Source organism: Felis catus, chromosome B4, assembly GCF_018350175.1.
Source record: "Felis catus isolate Fca126 chromosome B4, F.catus_Fca126_mat1.0, whole genome shotgun sequence".
In the NCBI taxonomy this organism is placed as follows: domain Eukaryota; kingdom Metazoa; phylum Chordata; class Mammalia; order Carnivora; family Felidae; genus Felis; species Felis catus.
Window position 1 is genome coordinate 81,365,445 of NC_058374.1, and position 23,899 is coordinate 81,389,343.

General features: G+C 35.9%; 3 protein-coding genes across 3 annotated transcripts; 2 read left to right on the forward strand and 1 right to left on the reverse strand.

Moving 5' to 3' along the window:
• Positions 1-1,014, reverse strand: LOC101084207 (olfactory receptor 9K2-like). The gene has a single exon (XM_003988836.5). The coding sequence runs from the start codon at positions 961-963 to the stop codon at positions 1-3; it is 963 nt and encodes a 320-aa protein (XP_003988885.3). The 5' UTR covers positions 964-1,014.
• Positions 1,015-9,228: 8,214 nt separating this feature from the next.
• On the forward strand, positions 9,229-10,167 carry LOC101084462 (olfactory receptor 12-like). The gene has a single exon (XM_003988837.2). It carries the CDS (start codon positions 9,229-9,231, stop codon positions 10,165-10,167), a length of 939 nt encoding a protein of 312 aa, XP_003988886.2.
• An 11,977-nt stretch (positions 10,168-22,144) lies between these two features.
• Positions 22,145-23,092, forward strand: LOC101084720 (olfactory receptor 12-like). The gene has a single exon (XM_003988838.3). It carries the CDS (start codon positions 22,145-22,147, stop codon positions 23,090-23,092), a length of 948 nt encoding a protein of 315 aa, XP_003988887.2.
• Positions 23,093-23,899: the final 807 nt, after the last annotated feature.

Genomic DNA, 23,899 nt, shown 5'->3' on the forward strand with positions numbered 1-23,899 from the left:
TTATGTCACTGTTAAGATAGAATTAAATAAAAGTATTTTTTTCCCCAGAATCTTTCTCAAAGCTTCTTTGACATCTTTGTTTCTCAGAGAATAAATCAAAGGATTCAGCATGGGAGTGACTAGGGTGTAACACAAAGAGGCCACTTTACTCAGCTCAGGAAATCTATCAGGGATGAAATACATAAAAATCACGGCACCGTACAACACACTCACGACTCCCAGGTGAGAGCTGCAAGTGGAGAATGCTTTCTTACGTCCCTCAGTGGATCTTATCTTTAGAACTGTGGACACAATATACATATAGGACACAATAATGACAATTATCGTAGGCAAAATAATAATGCTGCATAAGAAAAACGTAACCATGTTATGAAAGTAGAGATCAGAACAAGACAGCCTCTGAAGTGGACGGTCATCACAATAAAAGTGGTCAATGGCTCGGGAAGCACAAAAGGACAAAGTAAATGTTATGCTTGTCTGAAGAACTGAGCTGATGCAGCCGCATAAATAGGAACCAGCCACTAACTGAATGCAGAGACGTGCTGACATCTGGACAGAGTAGAGGAGTGGGTTGCAAATGGCAACGAAGCGGTCATAGGCCATGGCTGCCAGGAGAAATCCCTCCGCCACGATGAAGAGGGCAAAGAGAAAGAGCTGGGTCACACAGCCTGCAAAGGAGATGGACTTGCTCTCAGACCAGAAGTTGATCATGGCCTTGGGTGCAATAACAGACGAATAGAAGAGATCAGTGAAGGACAGGTTGCCTAGGAAGAAATACATTGGTGTGTTCAGCCGGGGATCAGTCATAATAATGGTCATCATCCCAACATTCCCTAGGAGGATCATGGCATACACAAGCAGAAAGATCAGGAAGAGGAGAATGTGGAGCTCAGGGCGGACCCTGAAGCCTACAAGGATGAAGTCAGTTACTTCCGAGTGATTGTCTGTTCCCCTGTCACCCATGGCAGAAACCTGCTGAGAGGCACAAGGCAAAATAAACAAATGAAATCTAGGTTTTGTTTCTAGTGGCATAAATAATTTCTTAAATGTAGAATAAATTATTTACATCGTAATTAACTATTGCACATAAAACAATTTTAATGTCATGAAGAATCAAGAATTTGCATTACATAATACTAGGCTTATGAGACTAATTAAGCAGTGAAAAAATTTTCTGGGTCACTGTACTTAAATCACAAATTTGCTGTGAGTTCAGCCAATAAGTAGCATACAATATTGTCTAATTTCAATCAAATTTGAAATTTCTATGCTTAACATTTTTATAGTAAAATAATTTTCACAATGTAAAATAGGAGTGTTACTAGGATCTAAAGTAGAGATATTACATGTAATCGCTATGACAATGTTTATAGCCTGTGATAGCCAAGTCAGTGGTTGAATCATTACATGACAGTAATAAATATATTTTAAAATATTGTTACCTTATTTACCTCAATTTCTTTCCTTTTCATTATTACTGTATCCATCTTTGAAAAAAAAATAAAAATAGATAAGTTATTTGTGTGTTAAAATTAATAAAATTTAAAAACCACTAATCCTAGATCAAATAAAATGCTCTAAAGGTCATTTTAAATAAATGGGCATTTCCTCAGATCAAGTCCATTCCCCCAAATAAAGGAATTTTTATTGCTTCATTACAAATATTTTACTTCCACTAGTAGTTGTTTAATTAAAATATGCCATAATCAGCTCCTTTTCTGAAGCGGGGAGAAGTTAATGAACATTCTAATACTTACAACACAATGATGCCTTTCTACCACAACTTCATCAATTCATGGGATCTGGCTCTTTGGGCAGGGCAAGTATATTTAAGGAATATATATAAAGGAGGGTTCCTTTCTTAAATCCTAGTAGGCTTTATACATCTTAAAATAAGATGAGTATTAAAGGACCATAGGAATTTTGTGTCATCTATAGTCTATCATCATTTGCTCCAGTATCAACAGTGGTTGTTTATGATGGTCTTACTTATTTTAGTCCTATGCAATCTTTCCTCAGGATATTTCAACATTAAGGTTTTGCTCATCCTCTGTGATGGATTCCATTGGGAGAGGAGTAATCATAAAGTCAATTATAGAGACATAAGTACAGGCTCCAGGGCCGTTGTCCATTAGGACTGCAGTAACCTCAGACACAAACAAATAATCTAATAATAGTCCAAATACAAGGAACTTTTCCTTTTGGTTGTATGTATGCTTTGGGAAATTTCTTTGGACTTAGTTTTCTTCATTGACAAAGAAAAACTTTCTGGTAATTATCATAGCATACATATTGGTATGTACAGAGAAACAGATTTAAAAGGTAGTACTATATGAGAAAAGTGTTAGATAAGTGAATATTTTTAATTACGTAGTAAATTACATTCACTATGCTTTAAAAAAAGATAAAAATTCACTCCAAGATATGGTTTGTCTATATTTCTTGATGTAGACATATTTCTTTTCTTTTTTTAAAATATGAAATTTATTGTCAAATTGGTTTCCATACAACACCCAGTGCTCATCCCAACAGGTGCCCTCCTCAATGCCCATCACCCACTTTCCCCACCCTCCCACCCCCCGTCAACCCTCAGTTTATTCTCAGTTTTTAAGAGTCTCTTATGGTTTGTCTCCTTCCCTGTCTGTAACTTTTTCCCCCCCTTCCCCATGGTCTGATGTAGACATATTTCATGATATGACAAGTACCCTGTAAATCACAAACTCAGAGTCAGATAATATTTTTCTAATGCTATGCTTTCTTATATTCAAATACTAAACAATTAGAGAAGAAATAAAAGCACTCAATAAAATGATTTTAAATTTCCTTACTAAAGATTTTAAAATATCTTAACTATTTTATCACTAAAGGACTGCATTAAAACCATAGACATAGGGGCGCCTGGGTGGCTCAGTTAGTTAAGCATCCGACTTTGGCTCAGGTCATGATCTCGCGGCTTGTGGGTTTTGAGCCCCATGTCGGGCTCTGTGCTAATAGCTCAGAGCCTGGAGCCCGCTTCAGATTCTATATCTCCCTCTCTCTCTGCCCCTTTCTTGCTTGCACTTCTGTCTTTCTCTCTCTCTCTCTCAAAAATACATAAACATAAAAAAAATTAAAAAAACAATAACCATAGGCATAATACTCTATTTAATGAGCTTAGTATTTTGAGCTTTATATATTTTCATCCTAAATATTTCCATAAGTTAATTGTAATAATACTTTTTAAATCCCCTTTTAATTAAAAATTATTTCTAGAGTTTATTTAGAATTTTCCTCTGTATGGAATACAAAATGATATAGGGTAAGAGTTTCTCATTATAATACAGTATTAGTAAAAGTTTGGTCAGTGTAGGAAGAAAAAGCAGATTAGGTATTTCATGTTTTTATTTTTTTAATATATATTTATTATAAGAGAAGGAGAGAGATAGAGGGGCAAGCAAAGGAGGGGCAGAGAGAGAGGGAGAAAGAGAAAATCCCAACCAGGCTCCACATTGTCGGCAGTATCTGATGTGGGTGGGGTTCAATCTCATGAACCATGACATCATTACCTGAGCTGAAACCAAGAATCAGTTTCTTAATAGACGGAGCCACCTAAGTGCCCCAGAAGTACATTACGTATGTTAAACAGGAAAATATTAATTAAGGTGAATTGAGGCCTATCAAATTTGGAAAGGCTGGAAGAATTTCTGGATGACACTCTTATAATGATTCTGAGACAAATTTAGGATACACTCACAAAGAGATACTACCATTGGGGATACAATTCAAAAGTACAGCACCTGACCTATGGTCCAAGGGATCAGATACACAGAAGCAAAAAAAGTCACTACTTCCTCATCCATCAAAATCACTTTTCTAGGAAGTTGGGGATTCAACAGCACTGCAGAAATAAGCCCACATGTTTCTACAACTTCCTTTTTCTACTGGTAGAAAGAATGGACAGAAAGTTGATCCCCAAGTCATTGTGCCCTTCTAAATTCTGAGCTTGTATAGATCTAATTGGTAGAGCAAAATCTGTGTCAAGAACCTGTGTGGCAGGAGACATTTGAACTTTCCAACATCTCTATCTAGAAAGCACATGAGATAGAGTTTGAATATCTAACCTGTAAAATGTACCATAATCTAATATGCTTTTTAATCCTTAAACTTTCCACAATAGCATTAATGGTAACAACATGCTATTTCTGACAAATACGTAGAGGGCCACTAACTGTCACAATAGTCGAGACATCAATAAACCCTTAACAAATTCATTGATTAAAATCATTCAAAATATGTTCTTGAGCATATTCAACTTAATATAGAAATCAAATAGATTTTTAGGAAGTGTTTATTTTTAGTGTTCATGCCCATAGAATTTTCTGGTTATCTATCATTATTGATTTCATAAGTGATAGATAACTAGAAATCTTTATGGGCATGGACATTAGAAATAAACACTTCCTAAAAACATACTGATAAAAAAGAAATCAAATAAAATTTTGATTTCAATTGAACTAAATTATAATGAATCATGATATATTTAAGTTTGGTAAGAAAAAGTAGTACTTAGAGGGATATACAAAACCTTACAGATAAATATGAAGAAGATAGGCAGAAACATTTAGATTTTAATAATAATCTTCTTAATAATGTGAAATAGAAAACAGCAAATCAAAACAAAATATGAGGCGCCTGAGTGCTCAGGGGGCACCTGCATGGCTCAATCGGTTAAGCATCCGATTTCGGCTCAGGTCATGATCTCGTGGTTCATGAGTTTGAACCCCAGGTCTGGCTCTGTGCTAACAGCTCAGAGCCTGGAGCCTGCTTCAGATTCTGTGTCTTCCTCTCTCTCTGTCCCTCCCTGACTCACACTCTTTTTCTCTATCTCAAAGATAAACAGTAAAAAAAAAAAAAAAAAAAAAAAAAAAAAAAAGCACAAAACAACAAAAATAGAAAAGAAATAATGTAGATAAAAATTACTTAATTAGAAAAAAATATGTATAATATAGGATAGCCACATAGTCTGACATTGATTCTTTGAAAAATTAGTAATGTGTATAAAATCCTAGCCAATTTAATGAAGGAAAAACAGCAACATTAAATCACAAGAGTCAGGAATTAAAAGGTGATGGCACTACAGATTCTGCTGATATTGCTAAAAAAATATTTTTACCAAAAATTGATGATTTTTTAAATAAAAATATTTTAAGTAGGAAAAAATTATGCGTAAAAGACAAGTATGAATTTTTAATCATATTTTCTAAAGAAATTGAATTTCGTTAATGATATTTCCATGAAGAATAGTTCTTGCCTAAATGACTTCACCAGTGTTTACTTCTGAACATTTGAGAAAGAAATAAGATCATTTATACATAAACTCTGTCAGGAATAGTCATAAAGGAAATACTCTCTAACTATAGTTTTGAGTCTCTCATAAGTGTCATAAGGACATTAAACTTTATAGGTAAATCTTACTCATAAACTTAATGTCAAAAGTCTAAACAGACAATAAATAAAATACTTCAGTAAAAAAAAGAATAATGCAATCTCACTGAAGTGTTTGTACTAGAAATGTTAAAGTCATTGAATATTTTTAAAAAATAGATTTAAGATTTTCCACATCTAGTTATTAATGCATAGCTTTTATAGATTTGCTTTCCATCACAAAAAAATTAAACTCTGGAGAAAATATATGAACCAAATATTTTTAGAGATTGCATAATAAGTGGTAAATGACTAAATACTGAGAAAAAGGAAACATACCAGGAGAAAAAGATTTTAAACTTAAATACACAGCAATAGAAACAAACCAAACCTAAGATTGAGTTAAAAAGGAAAAAATAGAAAAGAACAGATGTTCAATGACAACTGAGAAAATATTAACCATGTAATTTGGAAAAAGAGAGGCCAGAAAAATAACAGAAACTATGGTGGGCAAAAATTTTTTCTAAGTTGATGACAAATCTAAACACACAGATGCAAGGAAATGGGCAAGATCCCAAGCAGGATGAACAGAGAGAAAACCAAATAAAACACATCAGAATAAAAATCTGAAGGTGAGTGAAAAAAAGACACTGTCAAGAGGGGAAAAGAGAGACATTACACACAAGCAAATGAAAGTTAAATCATACACCTTGGTCAGAAACAATTCGAACCAGAGACAATGGAACAACATCTTTAAAGCACTTAAAGATAGGAGGAGGGGAGACCAAACCAACAAGCATGTGCAGGACAAATGGGCTTCAGAACTGAAGGCAAAAAAAGGAACTTTCTGACTAAAGGAAAACTAAGAGAATGTGTCATGCCAAATTTGCGGCACAAGAAATAGCAAAGAAAGTTGTCCTCGCTAAAGGAAACATTGTCAGGATAAAGTGGGAAGGATCTCTAGGATCCTGAAGACGCTGCTTTCACATTGACAGCAGAACTAAGGATGTGTGTGGGGGGCGGGGGGGGGAGTTTCCTTGTCTTTCAGTGTGCTCCTTAGGTTTTTTTCTTGTTGGTTCTGGCACAGGTGGGCACACCCCACCCTGGTGCTCACTCTTGAAGCAATTCCCAGGCTTCTGGGATCTTTTAAACCACCTCTTCTGTTGTCTTGAAATCATAGATGGAGGTATGACTGCCTCCTCTTGCCCATCTCTGTGTTACTTCTAAATATGCACCCCCGCGTTTCCCCAAACTCTTTAACTGACTGTTTATTCTCTGCGTAAATTTTTCTTCTAATACCAGCATGCTGTATTAACAGTAGAGTTAAGAAATGAGTTTCTAAAAGTAAGGGTTGTTTATCTACTCAAATGAAAACTAGTGAATATCCTTCTATATATCATGAAATTAAAAAAAGAATCAGGGGCGCCTGGGTGACTCAGTCTATTAAGATTGTACTTCCGTTCAGGACATGATCTCATGGCTCTGTGCCGACAGCTGGGAGCCTGGAGCCTGCTTCAGGTTCTGTCTCCTCTCTCTGCCCCTCCCCAACTTGTGCTCTGTCTCTTTCTCTCTCTCTCTCAAACATAAATAAACATTAAAAAATTTTTTTAAGAAAAAAGAATCAAGTACTTCTCATCCAAATGTGTTTGTTATTGTTATTGTTTTTATTAATTTTGTTCAGTAAGTAGAAGGTACTTCTCATCTCCTCAAGACAGCCCTTCTAACTTTCCAAAGTTCTGTTGAGTTTAATACTTTCTTTCCTCATTTTTCTTTTGCATTCTGATACAAAATACATTACTGGTGAGAGAGAGACTGTTGTCCCTGGTTAATATCTTGCAGAGGGAATGCTCACCACTTTGGTTTCCATCCTCATGAGAGAACTTCTCTTAGGAGCCACCCCAGGTCTGATTGATTTAATCAATGAAAGAGCACATTAAAAAAAGAGAGAGAGAGAGAGAGAGAGAGAGAGAGAGAGAAACTACAATTGTTGCTGGTACTTGTTCATCTTAGTGATTGGACTCTGATCTGAACAGTGAGGAAATACAATCCATTTTGCAGGAAGACTTCCTGTTAAACTAAAGTGTGCTTCTTTTCATACTTTTGTTTCTTCATGATTTCACATAGAGTAGAAGGTTTACAAGGTAAGAAATGTGTTCATTCTTAAGAATATCGTTTATATTTAATTTGTTTATTCTCAACACTTCTTTTTTAGATAATTTTAGTTATATCTTTCTTTTTTTCCCAATTTTTCTGTTGAAGTCAGAAACTTCTTTATGTAAAACATAAATTTAAGGAAACCGTGCATTTTTGTAGTTGATAGGCCCTACCAGAGTATATTTTGGTGATTCTCCTGCCTGCTAAAATAAATCAGTCAATATTTCTGTTAACCTTTAATTTTTTTAAGAAAGTAAGTTTCATACATACTGGACCAAATTGACTCTAATATACTTCCATAGTCCCAACTGTCTTAAAAGAATGTCAAAATTAGTGAAACCATACCAGTGACAACAATAAAAATTACAAGAGACATTATAAGGCATTTTATAATTTATATAATTTTATTTATGTATTATAATTCTATAATTTACATAATTATGTAAATACACAGAATTATAATTTTTATACTTATAAAATTATAAAAGACATTTTCATAGTATGTGAATCTTTGAATTTCTTGTTTGCCAGTTTTCTTTTACATGTTTTGATTATTGAATAGTAAACCCCTTTGCTGCTCAATCTCATGACTCTAAAGAAGCCTTTTAAATGTGTTTTTGTCTTAATTTCCCCATACATAAAATAAAATAAAAATTACTTCCTCCCTCTACCACAATATTTTAAGAATGCTTTATAGCCATAATAGTATATGCTGAAATCAATATAATGTAAGCTTGTTTAAATATATATTTCTTCCTTTTTTTCCATTTATACCTATCTTTAAATTGTCCTGTGTGTGTTCTATCTTCCCCATTCACAGATCTTTGTATTTTTTGTTAGATTTGTCTGTTTCTGAGAGGATAGAAAAATTGCTACCCAAGATCTTAGAATTCCTCACTTGCATTCCACTCTGTAAATTCCAAAGGGAATCAGAGAGGGAAAGAAGGAAGGAAAGAAGAAGAGAAAAAAATAAAAATCTGATTACATTGTGTTCAGAAAATACATGCAAGAATCACTTCTGTTTTTAGCAGATGAACTGTGCCACATTAAAGTGCATGTCACTATAGGGACAAAAATAATGGAAGAAATAAGAAGATGAAGTTAATGGGTAAAAGGATGATGCCTTTGTCAGAATTTGAAGGTTTTCTCTCCATATAAGAAAGATGGATAGATACAGTATTAGTATATCATTTTTCTATAATAGATAAGGAAACTAAATTATTTCTTTAAGATAAAATGAGACCATCAATTGAATGGATTTTCATTACAAATGAAAATTTAAGTGCATTGTAATGTCTGTGACAAATATTGTCCACTAGAAGAGCCAACTTTCAATGGCAGTAACTGATAATAAATCAAGAAGGGAAAACAAAGAGCAAGCTCTTGTTTCCAGACAGTTTCCTGGAATCTCCATTTCCCCAAAGCACACCTTGAGGGCACATCCTCATTATTTGCAAAATAAGTATATCTAAAGAGGCTGACCAATGAGATTGGATTCTTCATTAGGAAGACTTTTTAAAAACAGTAATCTGTCCTTTATTGGTGTTGTGTGATTTCTTGGATGATGAAAATTTTCCAAGCTGGATTTTAGTTATTTTTCCTAAAACAAGTATTCTGATGACTCATTTCTTTCATTTTTACCATCTCTCCAATTCCACCTACATCTCAGCCATGAAGAGCGAGCCTAACAGGAATTACTCAGAAGTGACTGAGTTTGTTCTACTAGGATTCATAACCCCTCCAAAAGTACAGATCCTCTTATTCCTAGTGTTCTTGCTGATCTACATGGTCACTGTGGTGGGAAATATTAGCATGATAATTGTCATTAAGGTGGACTCCAGACTTCATATGCCTATGTATTTCTTCCTTAGAAACTTGTCTTATTTAGATCTCTGCTACTCCACAGTCATTGCTCCCAAAACCTTAGCCAACTTCCTATCTAAGGGAAAGAAGATTTCTTACAATGGCTGCGCAGCCCAATTTTTCTTCTTTGCCCTGTTTGTCACAACTGAAGGCTTTCTTCTGGCTGTCATGGCATTTGATCGATTCTCGGCCATTTGCTCCCCTCTCCTTTACCCCGTGCACATGTCCCAGAAAGTCTGTGCTCAGTTGGTGACTGGATCCTACATCTGTGGAGGCATCAACTCCATGGTTCAAACAGGTTTCACCTTCAGTTTGCGTTTCTGTGGAGAAAACAGACTAGACCACTTTTTCTGTGACGTCCCAGCCCTGATCAAGATCTCCTGTGCGGACACATCTGTGAATGAGATTGTGCTGTACATTCTCTCTGCTCTCATCATCATCACCACCACAACTGTCATTGTGGTTTCCTATGCTTACATCCTGTCCACCGTCCTGAAGATCCCCTCGACCCATGGCAGGGGTAAGACCTTCTCCACCTGTGGCTCCCATATAGCAGTGGTGAGTTTATTCTATGGGGCTGTATTCTTCGTGTATGCCCAGCCTGGGGCTATCTCCTCTCCAGAGTCAAACAAGATTGTAGCTGTGCTGTACACACTGGTAATACCGATGCTAAACCCTCTAATATACAGTCTGAGAAACAGAGATGTGCAAGAGGCTATGAAAAGAATACTACTACACAGGAAATGATTCCTCCCCTGATAATTGTAAAACCGTCATTCAGTGGACACATTTTGTTTCCTAAGGGTCTCAGTTATCCTTGTTCTTGTAAAATTAGTATTATCAAAGATATTTTTATATACAGCAACAAATGTTTTTCTAAGTGTTACAAAATGGTATTTCTATGCTTAGAATATATGAAAGAATTATCTGTTTTCAATTTCTGATGTGATAATGTTTTCATTTCAATTTTGCTTTAAGAAATAAATGGTAAGAGGGGCGCCTGGGTGGCTCAGTCGGTTAAGCGTCCGACTTCAGCTCGGGTCACGATCTCGTGGTCCCTGAGTTCGAACCCCGCGTCGGGCTCTGGGCTGATGGCTCAGAGCCTTGGAGCCTGCTTCCGATTCTGTGTCTCCCTCTCTCTCTGCCCCTTCCCTGTTCATGCTCTGTCTGTCTCTGTCTCAAAAATAAATAAACGTTAAAAAAAACAATTAAAAAAAAAGTAAATGGTAAGAGCTGCTAGTATATAATAATTAAAATATTACATCTGTGTGAATGATTCTTTAACTTTTCTGCTTTACAAAACAAGTAAACTGATATTTTTTTAAAGCATTTTATTTAGAGAGAGAGAGAGAGAGAGTGCATGCGCATGAGCGGGGGAGGGGTGGAGAAAGGGGGAGAGAGAGAATTCCAGGCAGGCTCCACACTGTCAGTGCAGAGCCCCACGTGGCACTTGAACTCACCATCTATGAAGTGATAACCTGAGCTGAAATCAAGAGTTGGATGTTTAACTGACTGAGCCACCCAGGCAACCCCTGGTATTTGTTTGGAAAAGAGAACAGCCACACTGTATAGGTGGCAAAACAGAGCAGTAATGGTTACATAGAACACTTTTAAGTAAAGGCCCCCTTTTTCCCAGAGATCCAGGTTTATATTCTGAAAAGTACCATCCTTAGCATTACTACTGCTATAAAAACAGGAGGCACAATATCTTATTTGATTTGAGAAGCAATTATTCACATGGAAATATGTGTCAATGATGCTCTATTAAGTTTTTATTTCTTCATTTTCTTCTTAGTATAAAATGATATGTTTTATAATAAAAGCTGATGCATAAAAAGCAAATACCATTTTTATCAACATTTTCAAATGAGGAAATTGAGGCAGTTGGGAACTAAGGAACTTGGTGTAGCCAAAATGCAACACTAATATGGCACCAGAATTTTTATTATTCTAATATATGCTGTAAAGCATGTGGAATATTCTAAAAATATAATCTCCCAATCTGGAAACAACCATTTTTGAAGGACATATAGTTATGTGGCCAGTCTTTAAACTGTAACATATCTGACCCATTATCCTGTAATTAATTGTGCAAATGTAATTCTGTATTTATTTTCTTATGAAATTTTAATCAATTTTGCATGTAAAGCAGTATGACATTTGAATACCATTTTATTTATCAGTCTTTTTACTTTTAATTTATTGCCTATACTTACCCATTCAAAATCAGATAAATATTTTCGAATATTAACGTTTTTCTATAAGATATTTGACTTTTAGTTATTATAAAAGTGATTTTTCTATTTGGTGTGGATTGAGGTACTTGCTCAAGTTTTTTCTTTCTATCACCTAGAAATACTTAAAAAATTGTTTTTAATGTTTGTTTATTTTTGAGAGAGAGAAAGACACAGTGTGAGTGGGGAAGGGGCAGAGAGAGAGGGAGACACAGAATCCAGAGCAGGTTTCAGGCTCTGAGCTGTCCAGCACAGAGCCCGACACAGGGCTCGAACTCACAAACCGTGAGATCATGACCTGAGCCAAAGTCGGACACTTAACTGAGTGAGCCACCCAGGCACCCCTCCATTGACTAGGAATATTTTTAATACCTAAAAAAATGTGGAGAGGAAATAAAAGTTTTGCCCTGGTTTGTCATAACGTACAACACTTTATATACTGCTGAACATAATTTTCGAAAGCTTTACAATGCTGCGTTAACCTGATCAGAAGAGTTCCAAGATATTCTTTGCTAACGTTAAGTGGCTAATTATTGTGAAGTGAATTATATGATCCAGGTATGCATATATAGAACCGCTCAGGACTCCTTGGAGGGTTTGGCTCCAGAAGCAAACCATGGACGCAGTTGCAGTTGCTGCCATCTGGTGGCTGTCGTCCACTCCTACTAAGTCTGAAGAGAAGAGTCTGGATGCTGTGATAGAATGGAACTTCCAGAACAGTGGTTAAAAATTCAAAGTACTTCCTAAATTACTTGGCTTCCACCCCCATCATATTGTCCTGAGCAAGGGAGACTGGTTGACTATAAGCAGACATGTGGAAAGTTACCCTATTCCTCCCTGTCTCCTGAGGGAAAGTTGTCTGGAGTTGCCAGCCCTACTTTCCCACCCCTCCTTTTGTGCTTTTCCTTCACCAAAAATGAATCATGTAAGATCTTGCCCTTGTTTCAGAAAAGGGATGCGTAGAAAAGGGAAACTATTTGTCAATTATATTATTTCTGAATTTGTCTTATCTTGAGATATATATATATATATATATATATATATTTTAATTTTTTTTTACCGTTTATTTATTTTTGGGACAGAGAGAGACAGAGCATGAACAGGGGAGGGGCAGAGAGAGAGGGAGACACAGAATCGGAAACAGGCTCCAGGCTCTGAGCCATCAGCCCAGAGCCCGACGCGGGGCTCAAACTCACGAACCGCGAGATCATGACCTGAGCCGAAGTCGGACACTCAACCGACTGAGCCACCCAGGCGCCCCCCTTGAGATATATTTTGATAGGATTTTACTGAATGTTATTAGAATTGTATATGTTTATCACTGAGACAGAGCATTATTTGTTTTTCTCATACTAATTAGGGCACATTTTGGACTCAAGCTTGTCTGAACATCATTCAAAGATGGAGACTTTTTCCTCCTTGTTTATTCTGAAGAAGAGGTTGTGTAACAATGAAATTATTTCCTCTTTGAAAGTTTGTGAGAACTGATGGGAGATGCCATCTGGACAAGGAGTTTCTATTATGGAAAGAGTTTGACTGATGATTGACTTGATTTAGTGGTTACCAAAAGTGATGATAATAAAGACATTTAACAACTTGTTAAGTAATGTTTATATATCAATGTTTAATATATCAATCAATACAAAGTAGCCCCTTTAGTCTTCTTATTAAACTGCTGAACTAGTGGTAAAGTTTTCAACACAAATCATCCTAAAGTTTCCATGCCATTTCTTTTCCTTCCTCCGTCCCTCCCTCTATTCCTCTTCCTTCCTCCCTTTCTTCCTTCCTTCCCTCTTTTTCTTCCTTCCTTCCTTCCCTCTCTCTTTATTTTTCTTTCTTTCATTCCTTTTCCAAATTGTTGGGAGAAATCTTTGGTTTGATGTGTTATTTATTGCTAAATGCAATTTGATGCGAGGGGACTACACTAAACAAGCCATTACAATAGTTGTCCCATTAAATCAAAGTCATTAGATGATGTGGTGTTTGAAAAAGCAAAATTTCATTTCAACAAAATTGTTTATAATGCTGAATCTTCTGAGGCTTCTGCTAAACTAATACCAATTACATTTAAAATTTCCTAGCTCCTTCTCTTGCTCCTGATGTAAGAAGTCAGTCATTCTTTCATCATTATGGGGGATAATACCTATGGGTTTTGGATAGTTAATCTTTATTAAGCTGAGGGAAATTGCTGAGTTGTATCGGCTATGAATGAATGTCTGGTTTTGTCAAATGCTTTTCCACATCTATTGAGATGATTTTAAATACACACACACATATACATATATATGATTATGTACACAGGTGATTCTTGAACAACACTTTTGAATTGTGTGGGTCTACTTATATGCACATTTTTTACAACACAGTACTGTAAATGTATTTTCTCTTCCTTATAATTTTCTTACTAACATTATCTTTTCTGTATCTTCTTTATTGCAAGAATACAGTATATAATACATATAGCATAAAAATAGCAAAAAAATATGTGTTAATCAATGTGCTTATGTTATCAGTAAGGGTTGTGGTCAATAGTAGACTGTTAGTAAGGTTTTGGGGGAATCAAATGTTATATGTGGATTTTCAACTATGTGTGTGAGTCATTCTACACCCCTGGCCCCCATGTTGTCCAAGGGTCAACCACATATACACATGCACATACACAGACACACATACACACATACACACATATGCATATATGTGATATGTATTTTTATATATCACATGTTTATATATAATATATAAACTATATATATATATGAATTCATATAGCAAATATTTTCTCATATATAACACACATTTAGTTTATTAAATATAATTGAAATCTATTTGTTTATAGTATAGTAAATTAAATATAGTAAATTAAATTAATTTATTTTTGAATATTAAACCAGCTTTATATCCTAAGATAACCCCTACCTGGTCATAGTGTATGATAGTTTTGATCTTTTTCTAGATTGAATTTACTAAAATTTTGTTTAGAAATTTTGCATCTATGTTCACAACAGATATTGGCTAGTAGTTATCTTCTTCTTTTTCTATCTAGTTTACCATTAACAGTACACTAGCTTCATAGAATCAATTAGGAAGTAGTTTCTTGTTTTAAATTCTTTGGGAAAGTTCATGCAGAATTGTTACTAAGGTTTTGCTCAAATGTTTGGTAGAATTCACTAGTGAGCCAAACTGGAGTGTTTCTTTGTGGGATCCTTTTTAACTACAATTTCATTTTTTTGAAGTGTTCTCAGTGAAATAAACTGGGGTACTCATTGGGCTTACCACATTTCTTTCCCATTTTTTAGGAATCACTGTGCTTCATTGTCTACAATCCAATGTCTTCAATGTATATGTGTATATATTCGTATGTATATGTGTGTCTGTAAGTGTGTTTGTGCCATAGATAGATAATAGATGATAGATGATGATGATGATAGATAGGTAGATAGAGGTGCTGAGAGCCAGAGAGAGAGAGAGAGAGAGAGAGAGAGAGATGTTCCCTTTTTGTTGATTTAGGCTCCTATGACTTCTTCTTGAACAGAATCAGAAGTCTACTCATATCTTTTCTATTTCCCAAGTGAAATTAAACTTCGTTTTCAATCTGCTTGAGTAGTAGGGAAACATTTATTTTAGTTAGTTTTTTTTTTAATTATCTGTTTAACTAGGGGTTTTCATAGGTAGGGTCAATGTGCCCACTGCTTCTCATTGAACATTGAAGACTCACTGAAGGCAATTAAGTCCGAATTTTCAGTGGATAAAACTGTTCTATTGTTGATGAAGTTGCCTGCACAGGCTGCCTGAGGTTCAGCGAAGAAAGTTATCTATATCTGTTCTTTTTTTTGAAGGATGGTCTCACTCTTTGAAGGCCAAATTCTTTTGGGGATGACACTTTGATTCTTAAGACCACTTCTCTTAGTTCTCAGCATTTTGTATTCCATTCCAGAGAATTACCTTCGATTCTATGGCACAAATGATTTGGGTGTCCATCATTTGTAGACCAGGAATGATTGTTTGTTTCCTATCCAGGAATCTCTGCAGCAGGAGTTAGTCATGTGCCTTTTCTTATTTTTGAAAATGTAAATCACCACATTTGAGTTCATAGGTCTTCGGTCTTTTTACCCCATTGGTGTTATCAATCCTCTTTTCTGGACAGTAAAACTACACTTATTCTACTCTGCCACTCTTGCATTTTGGGAAGACAGACATCTTCGTGCCTCAGTAGCAATTCACTTTCTTCAAATCAAATGAGGGTCTTTTAAAATTTGTTTTGCTGCAAAGGATTACTACCTTCCCCCTTCATGGGCAGGATCTTTTATCTTTTTTTTTTTCTTCTTGTTAGTGCGTTATTGAGTATTCTTAGTGTAATATCATTGCTGCTGTTACTATGTAGCTTAATATTTCGTAGTTTATGTGAGATATAATAAGAATGATACCTTGCACATATCTATCTATCTATCTATCTATCTATCATCTATCTATCTATCTATCATGCTATGTTTTACATATATTAATAAATGTAATCCACACAGCAACTCTATGAGAAGTTACATTTGTTATCTCCAGTTTCCAAACAAACAACATATGTGATTGGAAAATGAAAAAAAAAAAGTGAGGGGATGCCTGGTTGGCTCAGTTGCTTCAGTGCCTGACTCTTGATTTCTGCTCAGGTCATGATCTCACGATTCCTGAGATCGAGCCCCACGTCACCTGCCCCCGCCCTCCCGTCCCCCATGCTGTCATAGAGGAGCCTGCTTGGGATTCTCTTTCCACCCTTCCCCCACTTATGCACTCTCTCTCTCTCTCTCTCTCAAAACAAATAAATACACTTTAAAAAAAAAAGTGGAGGGGCGCCTGGATAGCTCAGTCAGTTAAGCTTCCAACTTCAGCTCAGGTCATGATCTCACAGTTGGTGGGCTCCAGCTATGAGCCCAGCTGTGCTGACAGTGCGGAGCCTGGAGCCTGCTTTGGATTCTGTGTCTCCCTCTCTCTCTGCCCCTCCCCTGCTCATTCTCTCTCTCTCTCTCTCTCTCTCTCTCTCTCTCTCTCTCTCAAAAATAAGTAAACATTAAAAATTTTTTTTAAAAAGTGGAGATAGTGAAAAGTATGCTAAAACAAGAAATTTAAGGGGCTCCGGGGTGGATCAGTTTGTTAAGCCTCTGACTCTTGATTTCACCTTAGGTCAGGATCTGACAGTTTCGTGAGTTCAATCCCTCTGTACACTGACCATGCACACTGACCATGCAGAACCTGCTTGGGATTCTCCCTCTCTCCCTCTCTCTGCCCCTCCCTTGCTTGCATTCTCTCTGTCTCTCTCAAAATAAATAAATAAATATTTTTAAAAAATAAGAAATTTAAATATGTTTGATACCCAGTGTTGGGGAGGGATTATGAGTGCTGGTAGAGTTGAGTATATAAACACTCAAAGATAAATAGATTTAAGTAAAAAGTCAAAATGAAAACAGTTTGAGACAATGAAGATATATAATACAAGAATACTCAAGTAACTGTACATCAGGATAGTAGGAGTGTTACAGAATTTTAAAGTAGTTGGTAGCTATTATAAGGTATTTTGTAAAACATGATTTTATATACACAAGTTTACAAAAAAGAAATAACAAAATAAATTTAATATTAATTATATACCATGTATTGTGATGATATTAATTGACTGAATGACGCACATTAAAAAATAATTTGCAGGGGTGCCTGGGTGGTTCAGCAGGCTAAGCATCTGACTCTTGATTTCTGTTTAGGTCATGATCTCATGGTGATGAGATCAAGCCCTGTGTTGGCTTCACACTGAGCATGGAGTCTGCTTAACATTCTCTCTCCCTCTCTCTCTCTTGCCCCGTCCCCTGCTTGCACTCTCTCTCTCTCTCTCTCTCAAAACAAATAAATAAAATCTTTAAAAAATAATTTGCAAATCTGAAGGGTAAAAAAATCACTGATATTCCTTGCTTTCATTGTCCATTATTCTTGACTTGTAGGTGTATCACTTATAACTTAATACTAATAATTTTCAGTTAGCTGTTTTTAGAATTTGATATAAATCAGAAAACCTACTTGCCATTTTATTTATTTATTTATTTATTTAGTTAGTTAGTTAGTTAGTTTATTTACTTTATTTTTCAGAGAGAGAATGGGGGAGAGGCAGAGAGAGAATCCTAAGGAGACTCTGTGCTGTCTGTGCAGAGCCTGACATGGGGCTTGATCTCACAAACTGTGAGATCATGACCTGAGCTGAAATCAAGAGTTGGACGCTCAACCAACTGAGCCACCCAGGCTCTCTCTCTAACCTGTCATTTAAATGAAAAAAAAATTGGGGGGATGCGTGGGCGGCTCAGTTGGTTAAGCATCCAGCTTCCACTCAGATCATGGTCTTGCAGTTTGTGGGTTTCAGCCTTGCTCTGGGCTCTGTGCTGACAGCTCAGAGCCTGGAGCCTGCTTTGGATACTGTGTCTCCATCTTTCTCTCTGCCCCTCCCCCACTGGCGCTCTGTCCCTGTCTCTCAAAAATAAATAAACACTAAAAAAATGTTTTTAAATAAATGAGCAAAATTTTATTTATTATTGGGCTTTCATAAAGTCTCAGAAGTGTCTTCAAATATTCCATGCCAAGACATTTTTACTGTACATAAAATATACTCTCTACTTTTATAGCATTCTTTAAAATGTCTTTTAGAGCCCAAGATAAAAGTAGACGTATAGAGTGGAAATGTAAGTAAAGTAACAGTATGCCTTGGATGTGGGTGAACCTGGTATATCTAAGCAGGATAGATCTAGTTTAAATATCTATTGCATCTGGGGCACCTGGGTGGCTCAGTCAGTTGAGCAACCAGTTCTCAGTTTCAGTTCAGGTCATGATCCCAAGGTCATCAGATCAAGCCTTGCATTAGGCTCATGCTCAGTGTGGAGCCTGCTTTAGTTTCTCTCTCTCTCTCTCTCTCTCTCTCTCTCTCTCTCTGCCCCTCTCCCACTCACTCTGTCTCTCTCTCAAATAATAAAATAAAACAAAGAAACAAACACCCACTGCATCAGAAAAGCAAGAAATAGGTTGTATATATTCCATATTTGTGTTGGATAAAGACAGAAATTCCTGGAAGTATTATTTGTAAAACAATGCCTTGAAGGATGAGGAATATCCTTTTAGGAGAATCTTTATAATTAATAATGATTTTGATTGACTGTGAGTGACTCAACCACTATTCTTCCAGGAAGCAAAAAGAAGACTAAATTCACTGATTCTTGAACTTCTACCTGGAGACTGATTTCTTAAGTCATTTGAAAATCTTAAAGTACATATGAATGCTTTTCCATGTTCATCTCACTAATAAGATAATTTTCAATGTTAAGATTAAGAATGAGGTGTGATCCAGGAATCAGTATTAAAAGTAGAGTGAAACAAACCCTTCCCAGCTGATTCTGAGGTATGGGGAAGTTTGGCAAACACTGACCTAATTGACCTCCAGGGCCTTCTTACTTTTCAAAAACATCTGACGTCTGTGTGTGTGTGTGTGTGTGTGTGTGTGTGTGTGTGTATTTCTAATCTACTTTCTGGGTTTTAAGAATAACTATATGGCTAGATCAAATTTATGGCAGATCACATATAAGAGGAATCGTCAGTTCTGTCTTTGCAGAATATAAAGAGTAAGATATTTCTTTTTTTTTTTAATTTTTTGAACGTTTATTTATTTGTGAGAGACAGAGAGAGACAGAACGCACACGGGGGAGGGGCAGAGAGAGAGGGAGACACAGAATCGGAAGCAGGCTCCAGGCTCCGAGCTGTCAGCACAGAGCCCAATGCAGGGTTCAAACTCACGAACTGTGAGATCATGACCTGAGCTGAAGCCCAGCGCTTAACCGACTGAGCCACCCAGGCACCCCAAGAGTAAGATATTTCTTGAGTTTCAAACCAAAGATCCAGATTAGATTTCCTTTTGGTTCAAATAAGTAAAAATGAGGAACATAAGACTTAGAAATAAAAAGACTCAGAAATAAAGACTTAGAAATAAAAAGACTTCTAATCATAAGACTTAGAAATAAAAAAGTCTGCTTATTGACTATACTCAGAACAAATCTAATATATATTGTGAAGCATTTTTGTAATTAACTACACTTTCGTCAAAGCTTCCTTTAAAAGAATAATCAATTATTAAAGAGTTTCAATGAAGCTTCTTTTGGAATCTGCTGGATCTCAAGTAAAGTAAGTGGTTTTTGAACATCAACTTTTTCTGAAGGTAATTTTCTTAGTTTAGCAAACCTTTCTTTTTTTTTCTATTAATCTTTCATAGATCCATTATTTATTGAGCACTTTTTTCTTCCCAGTCGCTATATATTTCATTTAATTTAAACATATTTAATTTAATCCTTATAGTAAGAATCCTATGGGGTAAATGTTCTAAGGCATACCTTGCTGATGAGAAAACCAAGGTGAATGAAATGTGAACAATTTTCCCAAGATTAGTTAGTTAGCCAGTGAATGGCATGACATGGATTAAAATTCAGATTTATGTGAGTTAAAATGTCACTCTTTAAAAAAAATGCCACGCTTTTAACTAATAAAACATTTTGACTTTACACACAAAAAAATAGTGACAGAAGCTACACCAGTTTTACTTCTGATTCTATGGTACTTTTAATTTTATGAAAATTTCTGAGTAACAATGTGACTTCAAATATCATAGTAAGTTCCTTGAAGGGAAAAAAATTGTCAGTTCTGAAATTAAGTAAAGTAATGGAACCATAGAATTATAAAATTTCTTATATTTCACTTGACTTTAATATTTCTTTAAAAAAATTTTTTTATGTTTATTTATTTATTTATTTTTAAATGGTTATTTTTGAGAAAGAGACAGAGCACAAGTGGGGGAGGGGTAGAGAGAGAAGGAGACACAGAATCTGAAGCAGGCTCCAGGCCCTGAGCTGTCAGCACAGAGTTGGACACGGGGCTTGAACCTACGAACAGTGAGATCCTGACCTGAGCCAAAGTTGGATGCCTAACTGACTGAGCCACCCAGGTGCCCTAAATTTAATATTTCTGATACTTAAAAATACTGACTTTTTTTTAAAAAAGAGAAGTTCTTTTATTTTTTTAAGTTTATTTATTTTGAGAGAGAAAGAGAGTGGCAGATGGGTTGAGAGAGAAAGAGAGAATTCCAAGCAGGCTCTACACCATCAGTGTGGAGCCTGACTCAGAGATCCAACTAACAAACCATGAGATCATGACCTGAGCCAAAACCAAGAGCCAGAGGCCCAACTGACTAAGCCACCAGGTGCCCCCAAATTATTGATATTTTATCCATATGCCTCTTTAGTGCTTAGTATTAAGATGGATAGTTATTTAAAAAGCAAAAAGCAAAACCTATGAAATATTGATATTTTTGGCTCTATTTCCATTGATGCCTTCAGTTTCATTAACACATATACAAGGAAAAAAGGGACTTCTTGTTGATGAAAGTTAAGCTGGTACTTCAACCATAATACCTCTATATAAACAGAATAACTTCTATAACTGAGATGTTAGCATTTGACAGGAAAAGGCAAAGTCATGCTGGAGTTTGGCTGCCAACAAGGGAGTGGAGGTACCAGAATCAGAGATTAGAGATTTGCAGTAAGTGACGTAGGAAGTAGAAGTTGAATAAAGCATTAGTGGAAGAGTTTGATCATTTCATGTGACTTTCTTTGAGACTGGTGCTTCATTCTCCCTCCTGAAACAGTAATCCCATGTTTCCTAATGTCTTTTAAATAGCAGAATGTTTTGAGAACCAAATTAACTGTGTCTTTTAGTGGGAAAGGAGATGACCTGTGTTTTCACCCAGTCTTCCATTCCTAACACAAAAATAATTTTTAGGTGTTTGTTTCCTGGTTTATTTATTTGACTAATATTTGTTTGTTTTAGGCTGTTCTAGTAATTGTAAAACTGAGGGTTGATGGGAGGGGAGGGTGGGTGATGGGTATTGAGGAGGGCACCTTTTGGGATGAGCACTGGATGTTGTATGGAAACCAATTTGACAATAAACTTCATATATTGAAAAAAAAAGAAAATGGGCAAAAAAAGAGAGATGTTCTAGTAATTGTAAATATTGCCTTTCACACTCAGTCCCATGTTATTCTCACAGTAATACCATAATGTAGGTATTATTATTATCTTCCATCTGATAGAAGATTTCAAGATGGTGAGAGTGCAGGTCATTATTTTAGATTCTATTAGATTGAAAGAGGTAAGATTTGGACTCAGTCCATCTTATTCCACAGCTCTGAACAAATGGCATAAAATGACTGACCCAGATGTCCTCATTTCCCATATTATAATGACACTAAGTACAAAATATGTGATATATTTGGGTACTGGTACTCCCAGGTAAGGCTATTCTGTCAGATGTGTTGCCAAGGACACTTAGCATTTTTTTTCATTCACTGGGAACTTTGGGAACCAAAAGTTAACAAGGCATTCCACAGGCTTCCTGATCATCCACTCATTTTCTCAGATAGGTCTCAGCTATGAAGAAAGAGCTGAATAGGAATTACTCAGAACTGACAGAGTTTATTCTGCTGGGATTCAGAACATCTCCAGATGTACAGATTTTTTTATTCTTATTCTTCTTGCTTATCTACATGGTCATTGTGGTGGGAAATATCAGCATGATAATTGTCATTAAAATAGACTCCAGACTTCATACGCCTATGTATTTCTTTCTCAGAAATTTGTCCTATTTAGATCTCTGCTACTCCACAGTCATTGCTCCCAAAACTCTGGCTACTTTCTTGTCCACGGACAAGAAAATTTCCTACAATGGCTGTGCAACACAATTCTTTTTCTTCGCTCTTTTTGTTGGGACTGAAGGCTTTCTTCTAGCCGTGATGGCATATGATCGCTTCTCAGCCATTTGCTCGCCCTTCCTCTATACTGTACATATGTCTCAGCAGGCTTGTATTCGTTTAGTGTTTGGCTCCTATATCTGTGGAGGCATCAACTCCATGGTCCAAACAGGTTTCACCTTCAGTTTGCATTTCTGTGGAGAAAACAGACTAGACCACTTTTTCTGTGACGTCCCAGCCCTGATCAAGATCTCATGTGCTGACACGTCTGTGAATGAGATTGTGCTGTACATTCTCTCTGCTCTCATCATCATCACCACCACAACCGTCATTGTGGTTTCCTATGCTTACATCCTGTCCACCGTCCTGAAGATCCCCTCGACCCATGGCAGGGGTAAGACCTTCTCCACTTGCAGCTCTCACATTACTGTGGTGAGCTTATTCTATGGGACGGTGTTCTTCATGTATGCCCAGCCTGGGGCCATCTCCTCACCACAGAAAAGCAAGATAATAGCTGTGTTCTATACTTTTATCATCCCCATGTTAAATCCACTGATTTATAGCCTAAGGAATAGGGAGGTGAAACATGCTGTGAAAAGGATACTGTTGAGAAAATTATCTTTTCATTGACATCCAGCTATCTATAAAACTGTAGAATAGAATAAAAACAATATTTTCAATAATTTGTTATAGAATAGTTTCAACTAAGGCCATCCAAAAGTTTTGAGTATCAAAGTGTTTTTTTTTTTTTCAGGAGTAGAATTTAGTGATTCAACACTTACATATAACATTCCGTGCCCATCCCAACAAATGCCCTCCTTAATGCCCATCACCCCACCCAACATCCTCCAGCAGCATGATATCAATAGATTCTTTAGAAATGAATTTAAAAATCAATATAGATTTTTCATATTCCTACATAATTATTTCATGGTGTGATGTCTAGTTATTATGTAGATTTGTTGTTCATGTTTTATTTTTCTTAGATGCAAATGCAAAATTATAACTTACAAATACAGTATCCTAAATTAATACACACATTCAATTTATTAATATATATCTACAAATATATATAAATATGTGTAAATATTTACATCTCCATCTATATATCTGGAGAGGGAGAAAGGTGGGAGAGACATTATTGAATGTTCAATGCTTTGTTTTCTCCAAATCATAATCAAGTTTGCTACTGTCCAATCTTTGCAAATGAGATTTCAAGATACTATGGTATTATAAATTATTGGCTCTGTCTATATTATACAAAAGAATGGTAGAAAGTATTACTTCAATAATATTCTTAATAATATCTTTCCATTGTCTAAACATTAATGATTGCACCAAGAAGCAAAAACTAAAAATAAATAAGTAAATGTGATATGGTTGATGTAAAACTATCTTGTCATGGGGGTCTTCTTCTTCTTTTTTTTTTTTTTTAAA

Bases quoted from the DNA above. Each gene is read 5' to 3' on its own strand.
- LOC101084462 (XM_003988837.2), top strand. From the start codon at position 9,229: ATGAAGAGCGAGCCTAACAGGAATTACTCAGAAGTGACTGAGTTTGTT.
- LOC101084720 (XM_003988838.3), top strand. From the start codon at position 22,145: ATGAAGAAAGAGCTGAATAGGAATTACTCAGAACTGACAGAGTTTATT.
- LOC101084207 (XM_003988836.5), bottom strand. From the start codon at position 963: ATGGGTGACAGGGGAACAGACAATCACTCGGAAGTAACTGACTTCATC.